Raw genomic sequence first — 17,142 nt, 5'->3', positions numbered from 1 at the left:
CACACAGACACACACACACACACACACACACACACACACACACACACACACACACACACACACACACACACACACACACGCACACACACACACACGCGCACACACACACACACACACACGCAGAGATGGGGAGATTCACAGTGCAGCCACACATGGAAAATCACTCAAATAAACACACTGGATGGCTCTCCAGTATCTGAAGAAGGAGTAGCTATTGTCTGACCACTGCCAGGCATCTCTGAAGAGGCCAAACCACACTTTCACACCACTCGCCACCTTCTGGATCTCTGATTCTCTGTCTCATTCCTTACAGGAGCCAGGTCTGTGGTGCTTCCTGCAGTAGTCTCGAGCCATGGTCCATCCCATCATTTCTTCACCTCGAACATGTCTATCTTGACCGTGTTTGGTCCCCGAAAGCAAGGAAACCTTCAGAGTTTTTGAGTGGTTATATTGATGATAGGCCTACTGTGTGAGATATACTGACTGACCAAAACATGCACATTTATTGATGGGTAAAGCTCAAGGTCACTGTACAAATACTTTTTCTGGCAGCAGTCCCTTATTTCATTTCTGACTGTTTTTTTAATGGTAGCCTATTTCAAAATACACAATATAAATGTATTGTACCTGATGCCAAAAAAAACGAACTAAACCTTTTTAAATTAAACCGGGTGCCATTACGGGGATATGGTATGGTGAAAGTTATTGTCAGGGTTAGAATAATAGGTAAAGCTTTAATTTACCTCGTTAATGTGTCAGCCTGTGTAATGATGGGGAAAGGCACTGTAAGTACAAAATGATCAAAGTGTGTAAAGATGTAAAAAAAAAAAAAAAAAGATGTAAAATAAAAGAAATAAACACAATACTATGTATATTTATATTTACATTTGAGGTAAATATAATAGTAAAGTAATATTATTGAGCACAGTAAGTAAAGCGTAACAAATGGAAATTTACCAATACAGCATTGCTATCAGGCAGAAACCTTGTATCAACATATTTAAACCTTTTCAGTGATTCTTCATAATGCATTAATTATTATTATTGCAAGATTATGTGGATACATTTACATTAATCATCTCCAATGGCACAGACTGTAAACTTACTGTATTATACAAAGGCTCAAGTTGAAAAAGCTTTGTGCAAACTCCTGTCCAGCAGGTAGCAGTAATTACCCCGTTTTATTTACGTGTCACTATCAAAGGAAACACAAAAAGAGTTACATCCTGTACAGTGTTGCCAGGTCTGCTTTTTATAAGCTACTTTGGGCTTGTATTTCTGTAAAGTTGCTTGTAAAATATTGGTAGTTGCAGGTTGCGTTTTTTTTGGGCTTGTTTCTAAATTGCAGTTGCTTATTCGGGCTTGTTTGCAATATGTTTAAAATTATTGTTTTAACCAGTGGTTCTCAAACATTTTCATGTAAGGACCCCCAAATGAATGTGTATTTACCATAGAGGTATAATCAACTGGAGAATATTGTGAAGTGACTAATATTGTCACTTCACAAGACATCCTACCAATACCTAATTAGCGGTTTGTCGTATGACCATGTTGTTCACTGAAAACAACAGATTTTGAGTTATTTTCGGTGAACAACGTGATCATACGACAATGTATACCTACATATAAGAATTCATCCATAGGATCTAGAGTGGGTTCAAACAAGTCTCAGGAGGCCTTCTCCCCCACATACATCCCACCAACACTGCTGGATATCCGCTATGTCTTAAGCCAGCCTAGGGGTGGTGTAACTGCTAAACTAGCACACTGTAGCAGAAATGGAAATCTGCTGTGTGTTTATGTGCATGTGGATGGGAGGAAAGGGCTGGGAGAAGTGCAAAGTGTCTGCCCTTGCACCTCAGTGAGATGAAAAGCCCTTGCAGCCTGGAGAGTAGGAAAACACTAACAGGGCAGAAGTCAAACTCCCCAGGCCTTAGAGAGAGAGGGAGAGAGAGAGACAGCGAGAGAGGGAGAGAATCTATAAAACTTTTTCTTCTCTCCCGCTGGCATAGTGTATGAGCATCTGGTCAAAGTGTGAACCTGGTGTGAAAACTTTACTTATTGAATGTGAACTGTACATGGCAGTGTGGTGAACTTCCAGGCAACTGGTGAAAGGCCAAACTGACTGACTGACCAACTGACTGACTGACGAACCTGGTTGAGTGTATTGTACGCTCTGTATGCTCTTGTTGTCATTTCCCTGTAATTAAATTGATTAATTTAATTTATTTCCCCATTGCAGTCATTTATTTGTCTGCAATGTCCATCTGCAGACTCATTTTCTGTGCCCTTTATCTATTGCTTTTGAATGCTTTTATGGAATGTCAAGTATCTTCAAATGGTCAGAAAAGCAACAATAATCTTACATTACTTTTATTTCTGTATTTGAAGCACTACATACAACATACAGAAAGTGGGTTGTTTTCATAAAGCATAGTAAGTCAAAGTCTAATACTAGTTAACAACACACAATTAAAGATACTTTGATAGAACATTCATTCTATCACAAATATTTCTCTCACAAATGAATCAAATATTTACCTTTATCACCTTTTACACATACTTTATGGAAACGCTGTAACACAGGGGGAACAATTCTTTTGGTAGAGCAGAAAATAGATATATTTCACTTTAGTTGCTCACACAACACTGTACACTGTAAAATCCTGAGTGTTAATTTAACTCTGAGTGTACAAAATGGAACCAAATGGGCCTATAGATGAACACTGAGGATTTTACTTTGTCCTCCCCAGGGGATCTGCTGTCGTAACCGCTGTTTACTTGTTATGTTAATCATGGTAAATAAGCACATTACAGTTCAACAGTACTGCAGGGTTGAGTTCCATAGGGTTCCTTGGGCTCACTGAATTTGCGTTTCTTTGAGGAGGGCAAGACCACCTCCTGGCTGTCGAGAAACCTGAACTGAGACATCTGAAAAGAGCAGAGGAAATACAGTAGGTGTAAGAGAAGCTGAAGTCAAATAATTGGTCATAAACAAAGGGTTCATGTGCGATATGATTAGTGAACATATTTAGTTCAGATGCACTTCCTTCTTGACTTGTAAATTAGCGAATGGAATTGATTTGTTTTACAGTCTGTGGCTACAGCAAATATGAAATGAAATCCTACTTAACCCATTAAGGCCTGAGGTTCCGATTCTACAAAATGTCTTCTAAATCTATCTAAAAAACAGTTTTCTGAAAAACTTATATTACTATATCAGTGGTTCTCAAACTTTTTCATGTCAAGAACCCCCAAAATGATGTATTTGGCCGCTGACCCGCATCTCAAAATAATTTGTTCCAGGGACCTCCCCAGAAGATTTCAGTTAAAAATGTTCGCTTTAAAAAATATATATATTCAAAGATTTACAAAAATTATCTAAATTTTTCCAAAATAGCAGAATTACAAGCTCATAGCGCAGCACTCGGTGCCGTGCTATGAGCTATGCTTGTATATCTGCTATTTTATCTCTGTAGTACAGAGATGACAAGGTCATGATAAATAACATAAGAATAAAGGTATTTCTGAAAAGCGACAGTTCATTAGCATAGAGTACAACATGTATTTCTCACCTGTTTGTCCTGGATGGGAGGGAGCTTCCTGGCAGTCTTCTGTACCTCTTTGGTGGTTTTCTTCTCCTGCACACACAACAATGGTGAGAGTCATCAGCTTTGTGTGAGATACTAACATGACATGCATGGATTAAAGCAAAAATAAATGTTGTTAGGCCAAGTCCAACAACATTTCTAACGAGATTTGTGAAGCCTCCCCACACACTAGCGCTGTGTTTCATAAACAATTATCACAATATGTAGAATTATGATGTTTTGGTAGCCATACAGCCAACAAGTTGAAGAAATTGCAGATTTTATGCTAAAGTGGGACATACCAGCCCTGACAAAAAAATGATAGTTATTTTGTATTTTAAAACAAAATGCCAGACGGTTAACCTTTGCTTTTATGAAATATCTGAGACCTTTAGGATTTTCTGGAAGTTTGAACATGCATTCTATTGCTAGTTTGACCACTTCAAATACTTGAATAACCGAAAATATGCTATCTACAAGCTAACAACACGTCGATGTGTTGTAAGCTTGTAGATCTTCGGTGTGCGGCATGCTTTCATAGAAGACAGGCTGGCTTCTATGGAATCCAAATGACTGAAATCAGTTGTGGCGACTGAGAACTTTAATCCATTATTTTTTATACTAGGGCTGCCTATTGTTGGTGACTTCAAATTGTTATCCACCACATGGACCATAGTGTGATAGTACTGTATTCCTAATTTATTGAGATCCTCAACTTTGTATTGTGGGGGTATTTTTATACCTGTTATATTACCTTTAGAAACAACAATTTATCTTCACAACATTTTATCATCATCGTCATCAAAACTCACTTAACATAAAGTCATACTGTGTACGTTCTTCAATTAAATAAAAGTTATTTTTGACTGGGATATTTTCATAATAACCATTCCACATAAATGTGTTTTTTTGACAACTTTCCTAAACACAAATGTAGTTACAAAGTTACAAGTGTGTACCCCAGAAATTTGTGCCAAAATGACACAGACTACTGCAATGTACCATAAATGTATTGATCTATCTTAAAGTCAATACATATGGTTTTTGAAAAAGTTTCAAAATAACCTCAGCGCTAGGATCCTTCATTAATTTCAGAGTAGTACTGAATTCTAGGAATCAAAGTTCAGATAACGGAGATACCGGAGGTGTCGCCAAAAACTAATATATAATAATAAAAATAAATCAAATGGATATGACAAGACTTAAACATATAACATAGTGTTACTCAAAAAAGTATGAAACAATACTCAAAACGTTGACAATGAAATAAAGGGATGAAATCCATAAAGATATGATATGGTATATACCTTATTAATATTGATATATTGTATCAAAATAATGATCATATTATGCAGCTAATTCAATACTCGATGTTGAATACTACAGTATTGAATTAGTACATTGCAGTTTTTAAGTCCTTTTACTATCAACAGTATAATGTCGCTGTTGGGCAGAAACCCTGTGCCTGTTTCACATTTTATGCCCCTCCGTAAAGTAATGCCCTACTTCATCATACAAGAGTGTCGCACTAAAGTAGTGAAAATAGCAGATCTACAAGCTCATAGCGCAGCACTCGGTCACACGCTATGAGTTTGTATATCTGCTATTTTATCTGTCATCTCTGTAGTACAGAGATGACACGGTCATGATAACTAACATAAGAATAAAGGTATTTCTGATAAGCGACAGTTCATTAGCATAGAGTACAACATGTATTTCTCACCTGTTTGTCCTGGATGGGAGGGAGCTTCCTGGCAGTCTTCTGTACCTCTTTGGTGGTTTTCTTCTCCTGCACACACAACAATGGTGAGTCATCAGCTTTGTGTGAGATACTAACATGACATGCATGGATTAAAGCAAAAATCAATGTTGTTAGGCCAAGTCCAACAACATTTCTAACGAGATTTGTGAAACAGCGTGAAAGGAGCCTCCCCACACACTAGCGCTGTGTTTCATAAACAATTATCACAATATGTAGAATTATGATGTTTTGGTAGCCATACAGCCAACAAGTTGAAGAAATTGCAGATTTTATGCTAAAGTGGGACATACCAGCCCTGACAAAAAAAGGATAGTCATTTTGTATTTTAAAACAAAATGCCAGACGGTTAACCTTTGCTTTTATGAAATATCTGAGACCTTTAGGATTTTCTGGAAGTTTGAACATGCATTCTATTGCTAGTTTGACCACTTCAAATGCCGAAAATAGGCTATCTACAAGCTTACAACACGTCGATGTGTTGTAAGCTTGTAGATCTTCGGTGTGCGGCATGCTTTCATAGAAGACAAGCTGGCTTCTATGGAATCCAAATGACTGAAATCAGTTGTGGCGACTGAGAACTTTAATCCATTATTTTTTATACTAGGGCTGCCTATTGTTGGTGACTTCACATTGTTATCCACCACATGGACCATAGTGTGATAGTACTGTATTCCTAATTTATTGAGATCCTCAACTTTGTATTGTAGGGGTCTTTTTACCTTTAGAAACAACAATTTATCTTCACAACATTTTATCATCATAGTCATCAAAACTCACTTAAACATAGTCATACTGTGTATGTTCTTCAATTAAATACGTGTGCCAAAATGACAAATGTATTGATCTATCTTAAAGTCAATACATATGGTTTTTGAAAAAGTTTCAAAATAACCCCAGCGCTAGGATCCTTCATTAATTTCAGAGTAATACTGAATTCTAGGAATCAAAGTTCAGATAATGGAGATACCGGAGGTGTCGCCAAAAACAAATATATAATAATAAAAATAAATCAAATGGCTATGGGGCGGCAGTGGCTCAGGGGTAGAGTGGCCGGGTAGAGTTCGATCCCGGGCTGGGGGGCTCCCCCAGAGTTAGTGTGGAAGTGTCCTTGAGCAAGACGCTGAACCCCTAATTGCTCCCGATGAGCAGGTTGGTGCCTTGCATAGTTTCCCCCGCCATCGGTGTATGAATGTGTGTGTGAATGGGTGAATGTAATGCACAATCTATGTAAAGCGCTTTGGATAAAAGCGCTATACAAATGCACCATTTACCATATGACAAGACTTAAACATATAACATAGTGTTACTGACAATGAAAAGTTTCAAAAAAATAATTATCATATTATGCAGCTAATACTCGATGCTACAGTACTACTACAGTATTGAATTAGTACATTGCAGTTTTTAAGTCCTTTTACTATCAACAGTATAATGTCGCTGTTGGGAAGAAACCTTGTGCCTGTTTCACATTTTTATGCCCCTCCGTAAAGTAATGCCCTACTTCATCATACAAGAGTGTCGCACTAAAGTAGTGAAAATAGCAGATCTACAAGCTCACAACGCATCGCATAGCTCTAGTAGGCTATTTTCACTTTTTTTAAATGCTTTTCAAATAATAATAAATAAAGGAACGGTTTTGGACAAGATTTCCACCCGCCAGCGACGATAACTAGTTATTGTTGAGTACTTATTGGTTAACAGACCATGGTAGACTTGATGACTCTGCCACTCCTGGTCTTGGTGATGCCCGTCTCCATGTCAGAGGTCCTCTTCACCAAAGTATCCATCTGAGAGTAGGCCAGTCACAATTACTACATAATTCGCTTTCTCGCAATTATTTGAGATAATTGCAGTTGTTTTCGCATAATCGTCAGAATCATTTACATTCATCTGTATAAATTAATCTGTTACAAACGTCACATTTAAAACAAACCTACATTTTGATTGATTGATTGAATACTTTATTAGTAAATATGGCCTGTTTTGAATGTAGTACATTATTTAAATTGATTCGATTTTGATTTGATTTTTTTGTTTACTTTACTTTACTTTATTTGTTTATTTAGACAGGACAGAGCATATTAATGAACGTCACATGAACGTAAATACACCGGATTTAGCAAAGATGCTAATTTTCATCCGCAGTCCTCACACAAAACATAAAATCAGAAAAACATAACATCAGAAAACAGACAAAACGGTGGAATACATTTACATAACATTACATAGCCTAAAAATAAACCTAAAATATGATCACAAATGGTTGCAGCTTTGGTTTTCAAGCAACCATCTTTTCACATTGAATTTAAAAGATGGAAATGTAGCACAATCCCTTATATGTGGAGGAAGGCCATTCCATGCTACACAACCCTGTACTGAGAGGACATTTTGACCGAAGGTTGTTTGCCGGTGCGGCACTTCACAATCTCCTCGAGTGGTTGCTCTGGTACTGATTCCTCTTTCAGGCTTCCTTTTAATGAATTCCCTTAGGGGGGGCGGGCACAGACCATGTAAGGTCTTGTATATGACCCCAACCTGTTTGAACTTTTTGAAATTGTCGAAGCAAAAAATGTTTAGCCTCCTGAGTATGTTACAATGATGATAAGAGTGAGGCTTCCTGTCAAACACCTTGAGCGCACTTTTGTAGAGCTGTTCAATGGGTTTTAGAATCGTCACGCCTGTGCAAGACCAGTTTGTGAAACAGTATTCAATGTGTGATAGGATCATACAGTGAAGATACGATCTGGCAGCTCCAACTGTCAGGAAGGGTCTAATTTGTTTAAAATGTTGAAGGTTGAATTTAATCGTATTTGTGACTTTCTTCACATGTTTTTTAAAAGTTAGGGTTGAGTCTAGTATGACTCCGAGGTACTTGAACTCTGGGACAAGTTCAAGTTCCTCCCCACCCAGAAACACATTTGAGGACTCCAACACAACTGGTCTTTTGGAGAAGGCCATGCAGACTGTCTTTTTGGCATTCAAGAGCAGACATGAATCTATAAGACAGTCTTGAATGCTTGTCAGCGCTGAGGTTAAGATTATTGACACCTCTGCATAGCTTTTACCATGGGCAAGTACAACGGCATCATCTGCATACATCTGGACATGTAGATTATTACATACTTCAGGTAGGTCATTTATGTACAGTGAGAACAGAATTGGACCTAGTATTGAGCCCTGGGGGACACCGACTGAACAGGTGTGGTAGGGGGATTTAACACTGTTTACACTTACACACTGTTTTCTGGTGGATAGATAGGAACTAAACCATTGTATAGCTTCTGAAACAACAAACCCTGAAAGATGTTTTTATATGTTACATTAAATTGTTAATCGCAATTATTTGTATGACAATTATCGTCAGGTAAAGTGTAATGATCGTGACAGCCATATCTGAGAGGGGACAGATGCTGAGTAATACCATGACAACTTTTGCTGCCCTCATATCCATGCTTACATAAGAGCTGCCTGCACATCTTCAGGTTGTAACCATTTGTAACGTTTTGGTCACAGTCTGTTCTGTATCATCTATTATTAAAACAACTGATGCCAAATTATGACAAAATACCTAACATTTAGGTTTACACACTGTGTTTCTACACATTTTACATTTCCAAATACAATTTCCAGACCTTAACGTTTTGAATGGATTTTGAGGTTTGACTGTAATATGACTATTATAGAGTGGAAATTGTACAAGATTTCATTGGTGATCAGTGGTGGCTCAATAATAAAATAGACTGCACTATGTATGAGTATCCATGCATGTTTGTGTGTGTGTGTGTGTGTGTGTGTGTGTGTGTGTGTGTGCGTGCGTGCAAGTAAATAAATTATAACACCCACCTGTGAGTTCTCTGTGATTTCTTCACAGATCTGAATCGTCTCCTGACAGCTCAGCTGGACTTCTACCAAATGTAAAATAGCAACTTTTAAGGATTTATAAGGCCTTGACATCAACTTAAAGTAAAATTAATTATTACAAAGTGGTCTTCAATATTTTAATGGGTAGAGTTCTAACTTTTAACACTGCCAGAGTTAGCAGTTTGATTCCTCAGGAGTCATCCAAGAAAAATACATTTGTAGTATTATAAGATACTTTTCTATAAGAAAAGGTTTAACAAGTATGCTAACCAGTTGTCAAAGAATCTCATTAAAGCCAAACCACAGTGTTACAGATGAAAGGGAAATACATAGAACATTTACCAGTGTCCAAGTACGAATTCACTTTGATGGTGTTCTCCACAACTTCACTCGTGTGATTCTAAAGATGCAATCATTAGTAGGGCAATACAGTATGGTAATAAAGTACAGTGACCACATCAACGTACCAGTTCAGATGTAATAGTACAAAACGATACAAATATTTACATTGACACAGCAATGGCTCATTTCAAATATAAAGATTATAATGTATCACTAACGGTTAAGCCAAAATTGGGCCCAAACAGAGACATGCCTCACTGCTATGGAAAGAGAAGGAGAAAGACAGGCACCTCGTGTGTCATAATCTGTGTCACAGCGCCATCACCCTCCAGAAGCCACTTGTCCCTCGCAGTCACAGCCTGCTCCACGTCCACCTGTGAACAGCAGACGAATCAATGTCAATCAAAATAACGCCCAGGGTATTACTTGCATGACTTCTATTAATCAGAAGTCTCGTGACACCCTGATGAAGCCACATACAGTATATGAAACAAATGGCTGAGAAAAAATAGGTTTTATATGGTGGGAGAGACAGAATGTGTTAAATCTTCCTTTTGTGCCTTATATATATATATTTTTTATCATATCATTGTTGGCACACATACGTAAGTGTATTGTATACAATAGGTGTGTGCTCCTTTAAGATGTGATGTCTAGTTTATGACATGTTCTAGTACTTCATTTTAGAGTATATGACGACTTCTTTTCTTTAACCTAATATTTAGTGTGGTTGCCCTAACAGGGCAACCACACTAAATATAGTAATATACACAGACTATAGTAATCTTCACACTTTATTATTTATTACATATTTGTAGGGGAGGTTCATAATTTAGTCCGAAATTATTTAAAAAAATATCACACCATTCGGCCACATGGTGGCGCTATAACAGCCCCCTTTACGTTTTGGCCTATAACTCTTGAACCGTAGGTCGTAAAATAAAAATGTTCCCCTGGATTCCTTGGGTCACGACGCATCTCCCCATATAGGCCACGCCCATTTGCGTCAGGATAGATTTTCCGCCATTTTGAATTTTCTTCAAAACACACTTTTAGCTCCTCCTCCCATATATTTTGTCCAAATTTCACAAAAATCGGTACACATGATCTCTGGACCCATGCAATAATCTGGACCGAAACAGAATTTTGATAGTCCATACCGTTCGTCCGTAAATGGCTTCCAAAGTTAGCGGGAGGGGCCCGTTTTACAAAAAAGCCCACAAATCACGAACAAAACGTCCAGTCAATCCCAATTTGAATCACATGTCAAGTGTGGTTTACTCAACAAATCCCCAAAAGAATTTCCACTTTGATCCATAGGGGGCGCCACAAATGCTCAAAATGTAACCTTTTGATGCAAAAACCATATGTTGGGGGGACCAATCCTCTCAAAATGAAACGCAAGTGATCTCAGGAGTTACGTGACAATGTAATTGGCGCAGCCTCCGACGGTATTCCTCCCAGCGTATTCCTCGAGTCCCGGCGGCAGCGACCTGCGACTCGCAACCACACTCTGCAATTGCCCTGAATTGCGACGCATCTAGTTCTCCTTCAATTTGCTTCTTCTTTTTTCGTTGCAATGTTTAACATTTTCGCTTATGTTTACTAAGCAGGATTTCCCTCCTTGAAATAGCATAATGCAAAAATTATCCCCCCCAATCATTACTTATGACCCATCAGTGCGTTTCTGTAGTAGTCACTAGTGCAGCAACAGAGATCACCCTCGTTGCCTGGCTTCCCACCCGCAAACATTGTATTAGTTGTAGCGCTTGGCCAAGCCGGATGCGGTGGTGGGCAGGGACACAACTCTTTGCCAGTTGTATTTACATGTCGCAAGTGGTTGAATGCTACTTACCTTTACAATACAAAAAAATCGCCAACATTTTGGACCCAACAGCACACAATGTTGCTGTCCTTTTCACAGCAGCCATTTTGACAGAAAGACACAGCTCAAAATAATATCATTAATTGTTGTGGGTGTGTTGATTTACTGTAGGCGTTACTGTGCCAGCATGGACAGCTCACCTGATCAACTCTATGTTTCTCTGTGGTCACATCAACCTTCAGAGTGTGGAATGGGGTGACCACTTCGCCCATGGTCAGCTTGACTGGCTCCTTCTCAAACTCCATGGTGTCACTGTCACCCTCCTTGAACCCCGGTGGCTGGTAGTCAGGTGGGGTGACTGGAAGAAAAGACAAATCATACTGTACAAGCGGACAATCAGCTTCACACAAATTCTCCCCAGAACAGGGGTAGTATGTGCAACTTTAACTTATTTTGATTTAAATGCCTGACCAATGTGTAACTCAGTGTAACAATTAATAGAATTATATTGCAAGAAAGTTGTGTGTACATGTGTGTACTGTACATGTGTGTGTTGTACCGTCATCATAGTAGGACAGCTTCATATTGAGACAGACGTTGTCTGGCAGGGGACCCAGGTTCTGCATCAAAGTGTAGAGCTTTCTCACAAGCAAGATGCTGGCCTTCATAGTGTTGGCGCCTGGCATTGTCACCGTCTTGTCACTATTTTTGCTGAGGTTAAGAGGAAGCAGGGTAGTAAATTAACACCATCACCAACCACTAACTGATACTGGCACATTTCTAGCTTGAGAAGCTATCAAGAAGCTGCAACATTGCTAGGTAAACAACCACAATGTGATGGTCCTTTTTGTTATAAAAAATCATCTGATTAAGAGGTCAAGTCAACAATTGTTGCATGACAATGACATCACTGACGCATCCTTGGTATCTTACAAGTAAGACGCGCGAACGCGGGAAGCGAACGCCAAAAAAAAATAATAATAATGAAAAAAAAATATTAAAAAATAAGTAACCAATAAAAAAATATATAAAAAATACGAAAGAATTCTGCGTTAAAAGGAGCATCTTAGAAAAATACAAATTCACAAAAAAAAAACTTTGAATGTTTTTGAACAATTCAACAAAGTGTTTGAAGTGCCTGTTTCACCCACTTCCGGGGGGCGGAGCCAAAATCCGAGCCCTAAGTATTTGTTCGTAGACCCCCACTTCGTAGAAAAAGTTTCGGAGCGATTCGGGCACTTTTCATTTAACATGGGGTTTCAATGGGGAGTTTTTAGGAGGCTTCTCCGGGGCGTGGCTTCCGGGGGAAGGGGCGGGCTTAAACGCAACCTTGACAGGTGTGTTCAGTTTTCAAAGATGTATAGACGTACCATACATCATTTGATGTATGGTACGTCTATATTGGACATTTACTTGGCTGCACACAGGCAGTGCACACAGAGACGCAGCGACGCAGAGAGACACACAAGCCGAGCACGGTGTCATACAGTAGTAAGCTCCACTTCCTTCCGCTGCGTTCGCAATAAGCAGCTTCGAGCGTATGCCCGCTATGCCGTCAAGTGTATGGTGTCGCATAACAGTGACGTCACCCACAAATCCTTGGTATCTTTATCCTAGTCTTCAACTAGCGAAGTAGCCACGTAATTTCAAATCGCAATCACCATGGGTGGAGCAGAACACATTAACTTGCACAGCCAAACCCCTCACGTGACCGTGTATAAGCGACGTGATTGGTTAAAAAACATTAACCTGGCCACAGACGACTAGTATGGTCGGTTAGTCTCGCCATGCGACCTCCGGTCGCTCGGGGGCGAGACAATAAAATACTGAACCAGAAGTCCCATTACAATTCTTCACACTTTTGTATTATCATACCTATTCTCTTATCAAAGCATATTGTATAATTGTACCTTTCAAAGTCCATCGTGGCTCCCTTTTCAGTGTATTGTATCTTAAACTGGTAGCATTCTGTCACCTTCTGAAAGTCAAAAAGAGAGACCAATGTAAAGATGAACTTAAGCTTCAAGGTCCATGTAACCTGGATGTAAAGTTGGTGCAAAACATTAATAAATACAAGGACAGATGCTGTGGAAGTACCTGTGGTTTCTCTGGATCGGTGTAGATCTAGAATGTGATGAAAAGACAAAACATTAGCCCACTGTATATGTTTGAATTTCATAATGGCCTAACATAATTATTGTCAATCATGATACTCACAGACAGGACAACTGCTCGCAGCTGGTCAAAAAGCAAGGGAGATGTGTGTTAACGGTTGCAAAAGCAAATAATTGAGAACATACTGTATTTCAAATGTTTTGGCAGTTTGAAGAACTTCTACAAACTAAATCATCATAAAGAAAAGTTTACATAAAAATCGCCAAGATAATATTTAAAGGGGTAACTGACTTACATATTTTCTCTGAAGGGCATCAAAGCTTCCCTGCAACCTGAAGAGATGAAACGCAACTAATCAACACTAAACGCATGCTGACATTCTCACACACACATATCCCTTTAGGATACAGTGAGTACTGGATCGTGAAAATAAAGCAAAGTCTTATAGCACCCCTGTGTGTGTGTGTGTGTGTGTGTGTGTGTGTGTGTGTGTGTGTGTGTGTGTGTGTGTGTGTGTGTGTGTGTGTGTGTGTGTGTGTGTGTGTGCGTGTGCGTGCGTGCGTGCATGTGTGTGTGCGTGTGTGTGCGTGCGTGTGTATGAGAATAACAACTGGTGAACTTGTTAAAGGTAGGGTAAGTGATTTGCTTTGGTTAAAATAAGTGTTAAATAGCTCTATATTCTGATAGTACTCATTGCTATAGAGTGTTTGTTCAGTATTAGGAGTCTCCTTGTCTCTCCACCTCTTTATTAAACAGAAAATGCATTTTCGTTTCAGTTTCAGTTTCATTTCCAATTTTATCCAACCAGGACAGAGAACTCAATCAGGATATAGATTAAACAAGTGAAATTGGAAGTGATGACACTAAGAAATGAGCAGACAAAATTGGAACTGAAACACTATACAAATTAAGCTTAAAATGGGTACTTTCTCCTGATTGGCTGAGATTTTGACACCTACCGAAAAATGTATTTTCTGTTTATTAAAGAGCTGGAGAGACAGGGAGACATCTGTTACTGAAAAAACACTCTATAGCAATGATTACTATCAGAATATAGTATTTTAAGCTTTTAACAAAATACTTTTTGTTTAAACCAAAAGATATCACTTACCCTACCTAATTGTGTACAAATGAAATGAAGAGCAAAGTTTTGATCAAAGTCAACCATTTGAGAAAAGGTACTACAAAGGTACTACAAAGTTGATTCATCAACAAAACTAATTATAGCATGGTTTTAATTGTCTCCTTTACCTCCTACAGATATGATATGGGCTGATTGCCCTCAGGTAAATTCTAAATTGATATAGTATTTATGTAGGTTATAACAAACAATAATACACAAAGGCTGCCATTTATTTACTGAAGGGTGATTCAGACATCCTCCAGCGCCAAATGCACTTTTCTGTAATCAAGTTCAAACTAAAAATCTTTATTTTGGTTAAACTGAATGAAGGTCATGACTCATCATTCCCAAACTACCCACTAATTGTAGAACATGAATAATAACATGAACTAATAAGAAGCTCTGTAGAAATGCTGGGTCCATTACATATAAATAACTATTTATATCACTAACATAACAGAGAAAGAAATGTATAATTTTCTTGACTATATTATTCACTCCTCTAGGAACTGGCTATTAACATCAAGTGTATAATTGCTAAACAAAACCACTGGTCTAATCATTAGATAAGGACTTCTACACTCGTGTGGAACTTTTTGGGATACTGACCATTGAAGAATCTGAACAGCACCAGGAGAGGAGAGATTCTCCCTGAGAATCATCACTTTCTGCTCTGTATAAGAGGAAAAGGGAAATAACGATTTGAAGCATTTACACCTCCATTATATTGTAGGCCTATGAATCACCTAGATGAAACACTAAAAGAACCAGTATTAACTCATTAAGACTTGGAACGCATCTGTGTCATTTTTAGATTTGAGCTAAAAAGCATTATTTTACACTTTGGCTATTCAAAAATAGCAGATATACAAGCTCATAGCGCGTCACCTAGTGCCGCGCTATGAGCTTGTAGATCTGCTATTTTTGAAAAATCGAGAACATGTGTGCAAATCTTATTTATATTTTTAAAGCAAACATTTGTAACTAAAATCTTTGCTTCTGGGGGTCCCTGGAACCAAATATTTTGAGATGGGGGTCCGCGGCCAAATACATATATATTTTTTTAAACGGTTAGGATTTAGAAGACATTTATAGCATCGGAACCTCAGGCCTTAATGGGTTCATGCATACTGATATAACTGAGCTAATCATCAGGGCTGGGAGCACACATTTTGAAATATCTCAAAATATCACCAGCCACTTTCTAAACTTTCCCACCTACCATATATGGTATTATAATCGAACACAAACAGAATTTGGCTTGCGGTTGGCGGTCTCCTGCTAGTCATACAGCTTACCTCCAACATATTTGTTCCCATACGCTGTCTCTGGGAAGAGCCCCCTGAGGTAGGTTATGCTGGAGACTGCAATAGCCAGAAGTTTCTTAACAACAAGCAAGGATTGCTGTTCTGTGGCAACCACATTTGGTATTTGCAGTGTTTCCTGGAGGAGTACAAATTATTCACAGATTGAATGTTAAGTCCAGGTCAAAATTGCAAAAAATCCATGATCACACACTAACTTCATTAATCAGTTTAAACATGCTTGCTATTTGATTGTGGCTTGTATAAGTTTTTTTGTATAATTTGAAGTGGTAAATAAAATAGATACAAACCTGTTTCACTGCTGGTACCTGAGGAGATCTCACACACTGCTGTGATGCCATGGTTATGATGAACACTAGGCTGTCACTGTCAGTTGTCTCTCCAGTCACAAAAATGAGTTACTACTGTAAACAGTGGTGTAAGATAAATGAATTAGTCCATTAATTAGCAAACTAATTCAAGACACCAATGCTACTGTAGCTAATTTCACATTTAGCTAACCAGCTATGTTAACTTGACACGCCAGAGAGACTAGTTTAAATTGAGTGATATTAAGGTAAATTAATGTATCTTAATCGTTATATTAGCAATGGGAAACGTATCTCATACTTACAGGACAACTCTATGAGATTGTGTTTTATTGAATTAAAGAATTAGACTTAATTCAGCGAGCATTTAAGAAATAACCCAGCAGCTGCTGTTAAATGACGGCGAACTCGTTCCCGCTGTCTGCTTGATTGACATGAGTTAGCGACGTCCCTCTAAAAAAAAAAAACAGCCAATCAAAAGGCACGAGGCTCCACCTGGACCCGCCCACTACGCAAGGTTAACCTACAGACGATCTACAACAAGCCCCCATTCCCCCCAAGCTTGGCGATCTGCTATGGTAGATCTTGTAGATCTGCTATTGTCGATGCGACGGGGTGAGGGGTGAAGAAGAAGAAGAAGAAGAAGAAGAAGAAAAAAGATTCAACGAGGGTGAGGAGGACTGTTGAATCAGGCATTGTGCTCATGTAAATTAAAGTTACATCAGTGTTTGTTCATTTGTCAATTTGTTAACTTAAGTAAAAGTATCAATATTGCAATGTAGAAATACTCTGTTTTACAAGCAAAAGTCCGGAATTCAAAATGTACTCGAGTAAAAGTATAAAAGTATTGGTATCAAAATGTACTTAAAATATCAAAAGTAAGTACTCATT

At 38.4% G+C, this 17,142-nt stretch overlaps 1 protein-coding gene across 1 annotated transcript; it reads right to left on the bottom strand.

The window, feature by feature from the left end:
- Positions 1–2,811: 2,811 nt before the first annotated feature.
- Positions 2,812–16,284, bottom strand: LOC308083558 (HORMA domain-containing protein 1-like; the record flags this gene model as incomplete). The annotated part of the gene is made up of 17 exons (XM_080425872.1): positions 2,812–2,931; positions 3,576–3,641; positions 3,893–3,897; positions 5,298–5,379; positions 7,056–7,139; positions 9,196–9,257; positions 9,556–9,613; positions 9,846–9,929; positions 11,581–11,738; positions 11,940–12,091; positions 13,291–13,358; positions 13,478–13,504; positions 13,598–13,618; positions 13,791–13,827; positions 15,228–15,291; positions 15,917–16,061; positions 16,252–16,284. The coding sequence occupies 17 exons, from the start codon at positions 16,282–16,284 to the stop codon at positions 2,812–2,814; spliced, it is 1,266 nt and encodes a 421-aa protein (XP_080281998.1).
- Positions 16,285–17,142: the final 858 nt, after the last annotated feature.

Source organism: Gymnoscopelus braueri, assembly GCF_963280865.1.
Source record: "Gymnoscopelus braueri genome assembly, chromosome: 4".
NCBI lineage: Eukaryota > Metazoa > Chordata > Actinopteri > Myctophiformes > Myctophidae > Gymnoscopelus > Gymnoscopelus braueri.
This window is presented reverse-complemented; position numbering and strand designations above follow the sequence as displayed.